This window comes from Pseudophryne corroboree, chromosome 6 (genome assembly GCF_028390025.1).
Source record: "Pseudophryne corroboree isolate aPseCor3 chromosome 6, aPseCor3.hap2, whole genome shotgun sequence".
Taxonomy (NCBI): domain Eukaryota; kingdom Metazoa; phylum Chordata; class Amphibia; order Anura; family Myobatrachidae; genus Pseudophryne; species Pseudophryne corroboree.
The window spans coordinates 120,878,185-120,884,184 of record NC_086449.1 but is presented as its reverse complement, the minus strand read 5'-3'; the positions used below and the strand labels follow the sequence as shown (position 1 = coordinate 120,884,184).

General features: G+C 48.8%; 1 protein-coding gene across 1 annotated transcript in view; it reads right to left on the bottom strand.

The window, feature by feature from the left end:
- Positions 1–645: 645 nt before the first annotated feature.
- Positions 646–6,000, bottom strand: part of PEBP4 (phosphatidylethanolamine binding protein 4) — a 192,433-nt gene continuing 187,078 nt past the window's right edge. The window contains exon 7 of the mRNA XM_063931780.1: positions 646–1,068. Coding sequence (XP_063787850.1) covers positions 962–1,068 — 107 coding nt within the window. The 3' untranslated portion in view covers positions 646–961. The remainder of the gene's footprint in view (positions 1,069–6,000) is intronic.

Here is a 6,000-nt window from a genome sequence, read left to right as displayed (position 1 = left end):
GTTGCTGATTACAGGGCCAGTGGTTTGCACACTGTTATATGATAAGTGATTTTAATTTTTGCATATGCAGTATTTATTATTGGGCCCGATTCAGAGATGAAAGAATGCCGATATTTACACAGCTGACTGATTATTGTCCGACTGCACATGCGTCACGGTTGCACTGCGCACGCGCCAAAGGTGCCTTAATGATGTCACTCGCAGTGAGGGAGTGTAGGCAAAAACGCAGGCGTGTAGCGACAATTTTTGAGGAGTGTCTCAGCCTTTATCTGTGATCTCGCATGCAGAAAACATGGCGTCATCATCTCGGTTCCCGCAGCCATTCTGTGTGACCGTAGGGTTTCTCTGCAAGCACTGCTGTGTGTTTGGTTGTCATTTTCAAGGCCGCCAGTGGGCGGAGGCAGCATTGGCATATCTTCACACATCTGCTGCATACGGCACAGCAGCTGCAAATGCATTAGTGTACATCACTGAATCAGGCCCATTGTTACAAGGAGAAACCTACTGTAGGTCTTGGTCTGACACCATGCAGGCTATTGAGAAGATCATCTACGTATACTGTATATCTGCATACATAAATATCACACGTGCGCCATCTTTATGGAGCTCTGTAGTAAGGGGGACACACTCTGAAGACTCAGAAAGCAATGATAACAACATTTTAATTCATGTATAAATGCTCAGCGCTGTATAAAGTGCCACAACATATACAGACAACAGTCACATATTAGTATCGCATTCAAGTGTGTATGCTCAGAGCGGTACATGGCAGACAGGTTGGTACGTTACAAGATGTAAGGAACAGTGAATGTACACAGCAGTGAGTATATTACCCTATGGTCTAATCTTTGTAGCAAGGAGGAGGCAGGTCTGGGGTTAGATAATCACTCAGTGTTCTGAGGAATAAGCCATGTGGAGCCACCAGTGCTGTTAGGGGCCATGGAAGACCTGCTGGCCTCTTCTAATTTGAAAGAGCCTTTTGGCGAGGATTCTGGGCCATGAACTGAGTGGTGACCACAGGGCCATCTAGCCTGTTGCGTGATGCAAATGCATCAATATCCCAGGAACCTGTAACACAGAACAATAACCACATATAATATAATTTATAGGTTCATGCTATCAGTATAATTAATGACAACGTATGTACATTACACTCTGCACAGTATTCAAGATATTTTATTTACAGTGATCCAGCTCCTTAGTAATTTCTCCAAGCACCGCCACCGCTCCCTCTGTACTTCTTACATTTGTCACAGACTTTTACAACTGTGTATCTCACTTTATAAACAGTATTATAGCGATGGCCAATGAAGGGTTCGCCATCGATGTGCATCAGTAGTGCCAGAGGCGGAACTACCGCCAGTGCAACCAGTGCATTGCACTGGGGCCCGCCTCTGTCCAGGGGCCCAAAGCATGTAATGAGTCAAACTGACTCATTACATGCCGCTGTGTGCTGCGGGCAACCGCTGCCTGCAGCGCACAGCCGCCCGGAGAGGAGAGGAGCAGCGGTACGGGGGAAGGAGGAGGAGGGAGGTGGAGGAGGGAGCCGCAGCAGCGCTTTGTTACTGGTGGAGGCGCTGCTGCCCCTCTGCTTCACTATAGGCTGTCTTCCGAGAACAGCCTATAGTGAAGCAGAGGGGCAGCAGCAGCAGCGCCTCCACCAATAACACAGCGCTGCGGCTCCCTCCTCCACCTCCCTCCTCCTCCTTCTCTACTGCCCGGGAATCGTCAAGCTGCACCGAGGAGCCTGAGCCAGCGGAGAGGGTAAGTATAATTCTTCTTTCTTTCTGTCTCTTTCTTTCTTTCTTTCGGTCTTTCTTTCTGTCTTTGTTGGGAGTGCCTGCCGCAATGTGTAGAAATGGGAAATCTGCCTGCCGCAATGTGTAAAAATGGGGAATCTGCCTGCCGCAATGTGTAAAAAGGGGGAATCTGCCTGCCGCTATGTGTAAAACTGGGGAATCTGCCTACCGCTATGTGTAAAAATGGGGAATCTGCCTGCCGCAATGTATAAAAATGGGGAATCTGCCTGCCGCGCAATGTGTAAAAATGGGGAATCTGCCTGCCGCGCAATGTGTAAAAATGGGGAATCTGCCTGCCTCGCAATGTGTAAAAAGGGGGAATCTGCCTGCCGCTATGTGTAAAAATGGGGAATCTGCCTGCCGCAATGTGTAAAAAGGGGGAATCTGCCTGCCGCAATGTGTAAAAAGGGGGAATCTGCCTGACGTAATGTGTAAAAAGGGGGACGCTGTCTGCCGTAATGTGTAACAAGGGCACGCTGTCTGCCGTAATGTGTAAAAAGGGGACGCTGTCTGCCGTTATGTGTAAAAAGTGTACGCTGTCTGCCGTAATGTGTAAAAAGGGGACGCTGTCTGCCGTAATGTGTAAAAATAAGATTTTACTTACCGGTAAATCTATTTCTCGTAGTCCGTAGTGGATGCTGGGGACTCCGTAAGGACCATGGGGAATAGACGGGCTCCGCAGGAGACAGGGCACTTTAAGAAAGAATTTAGATTCTGGTGTGTTCTGGCTCTTCCCTCTATGTCCCTCCTCCAGACCTCAGTTAGAGAAACTGTGCTCGGAAGAGCTGACAGTACAAGGAAAGGATTTTGGAATCCAGGGCAAGACTCATACCAGTCACACCAATCACACCGTATAACTTGTGATAAACATACCCAGTTAACAGTATGAACAACAACGGAGCATCAGATCAACCCTGATGCAATCATAACATAACCCTTATTTAAGCAATAACTATATACAAGTATTGCAGAAGAAGTCCGCACTTGGGACGGGCGCCCAGCATCCACTACGGACTACGAGAAATAGATTTACCGGTAAGTAAAATCTTATTTTCTCTAACGTCCTAGTGGATGCTGGGGACTCCGTAAGGACCATGGGGATTATACCAAAGCTCCCAAACGGGCGGGAGAGTGCGGATGACTCTGCAGCACCGAATGAGCAAACACAAGGTCCTCCTCAGCCAGGGTATCAAACTTGTAGAACTTTGCAAAAGTGTTCGAACCTGACCAAGTAGCTGCTCGGCAAAGCTGTAATGCCGAGACCCCTCGGGCAGCCGCCCAAGAAGAGCCCACCTTCCTCGTGGAGTGGGCATTTACTGATTTTGGCAGCGGCAATCCAGCCGCAGAATGAGCCTGCTGAATCGTGTTACAAATCCAGCGAGCAATAGTTTGCTTTGAAGCAGGAGCACCCAGCTTGTTGGATGCATACAGGATAAACAGCGATTCAGTTTTCCTGACTCTAGCTGTTCTGGCTACATAAACCTTCAAAGCCCTGACCACATCTAGTAACTCGGAATCCTCCAAGTCATGAGTAGCCACAGGCACCACAATAGGTTGGTTCATATGAAAAGATGACACCACTTTTGGCAGAAATTGTGGACGGGTCCGCAATTCTGCCCTGTCCATATGGAAAACCAGATAGGGGCTTTTATGTGACAAAGCCGCTAATTCTGACACACGCCTAGCTGAAACCAAGGCTAATAGCATGACCACCTTCCACGTGAGAAATTTTAACTCCACGGTTTTAAGTGGCTCAAACCAGTGTGACTTCAGGAAACTCAACACCACGTTAAGATCCCAAGGTGCCACTGGAGGCACAAAAGGGGGCTGAATATGCAGCACTCCCTTCACAAACGTCAGAACTTCAGGCAGAGAAGCCAGTTCTTTTTGAAAGAAAATAGACAGGGACGAAATCTGGACCTTAATGGAACCCAATTTTAGGCCCAAAGTCACTCCCGCCTGTAGGAAGTGAAGGAAAAGGCCCAGCTGGAATTCCTCCGTGGGGGCATTCCTGGCCTCACACCAAGCAACATATTTTCGCCATATACGGTGATAATTTTTAGCCGTCACATCCTTCCTAGCCTTTATCAGCGTAGGAATGACCTCATCCGGAATGCCTTTTTCTGCTAGGATCCGGCGTTCAACCGCCTTGCCGTCAAACGCAGCCGCGGTAAGTCTTGGAACAGACAGGGCCCCTGTTGCAACAAGTCCTGTCTTAGAGGCAGAGGCCACGGTTCCTCTGTGAGCATTTCTTGCAGATCTGGATACCAAGTCCTTCTTGGCCAATCCGGAACAATGAGTATTGTTCTCACTCCTCTTTTTCTTATGATTCTTAGCACCTTGGGTATGCGAGGAAGAGGAGGAAATACATAGACCGACGGGAACACCCACGGTGTCACCAGTGCGTCCACAGCTATCGCCTGAGGGTCTCTTGACCTGGCGCAATATCTCTGCAGCTTTTTGTTGAGGCGGGATGCCATCATGTCCACCTGTGGCAGTTCCCACCGACTTGCAATCTGCGTGAAGACTTCTTGATGAAGTCCCCACTCTCCCGGGTGGAGGTCGTGCCTGCTGAGGAAGTCTGCTTCCCAGTTGTCCACTCCTGGAATGAACACTGCTGAAAGTGCGCTTACGTGATTCTCCGCCCAGCGAAGAATTCTGGTGGCTTCTACCATCGCCACCCCGCTCCTTGTGCCGCCTTGGCGGTTTACATGGGCCACTGCGGTGATGTTGTCTGACTGAATCAGAACCGGTTGGTCGCGAAGCAGGGACTCCGCTTGACGTAGGGCGTTGTATATGGCCCTTAGTTCCAGGATGTTGATGTGAAGGCAAGTCTCCTGACTTGACCACAGCCCTTGGAAATTTCTTCCCTGTGTGACTGCCCCCCACCCTCGGAGGCTTGCATCCGTGGTCGCCAGGACCCAGTCCTGAATGCCGAATCTGCGACCTTCGAGAAGGTGAGCACTCTGCAGCCACCACAGGAGAGACACCCTGGCCCTGGGAAATAGGGTGATTAACCGATGCATCTGAAGATGTGATCTGGACCACTTGTCCAGTAAGTCCCATTGGAAGGTCCTCGCATGGAACCTGCCGAAGGGAATGGTCTCGTATGATGCCACCATCCTTCCCAGGACTCGAGTGCAGTGATGCACTGACACCTGTTTTGGTTTTAGTAGATTCCTGACCAGTGTCACGAGCTCCTGAGCTCTCTCTATCTGGAGATAAACCCTTTTCTGGTCTGTGTCTAGGATCATGCCTAGGAGAGACAGATGAGCTGTAGGAACCAACTGCGACTTTGGAATATATAGAATCCAGCCGTGTTGCCGTTACACTTCCAGAGAAAGTGTTTCGCTGCAGTCAGCTTGCAGCTTTATCAAAGGTATTGCTGAACAGCGTAACGCGTCAGGTGTACCAGGGACGCCCGCCAGGAGCTGCTCTGAAGGAGGACCGAACCATCCCCCAAACTTCGTCCAGACGATTCACCCAAACTCTGAGACTATAAATAGCAATAGCCGCACAAAAGGACTGTGTCAACCGTATTGCATGAGGAGCCCTCCATCAAAAAGAATCTGGAGCACACTACCCTCTAACGGTAAACTGCCAATCCATTGGCTACTGCTTATCTTTGAGACTGTTGTTTATGCTGGACTGTATACTTGTAGGGGAAAACAATCCGGAATGGTCACCTCAAAACTTCCAATCTTAAATATCACCTCCTGGCGTATTGGGTAACCCTATCGAAGTGTCATATGAATTTTAGATCATATACCAACTGCATTTGACATGTAATTGTCCTATATGTACCTAGTTCCTAATTGTTACCTATTGCATTTATTTTAGGAATAAATTGTGTTTTTATTTACATCATTTGTTGTATGCATCAAATTCAGCGCGGTCTCATCCCACCCTTTTTTTCTGTGCTGTTCAGCAACTGCTCTCTTGATCTCGCTTTTATGAGGAGATCGTCCAAGTACGTGATAATAGTGACACCTTGCTTCCGCAGGAGCACCATCATTTCCGCCATTACCTTGGTGAATATTCTCGGGGCCGTGGAGAGACCAAACGGCAACGTCTGAAATTGGTAGTGACAATCCCGTACCACAATTCTGAGGTACGCCTGATGAGGTGGATAAATGGGGACATGAAGGTATGCACCCTTTATGTCCAGAGTCACCTTTAAATTCAATATGGGTCTGACCGA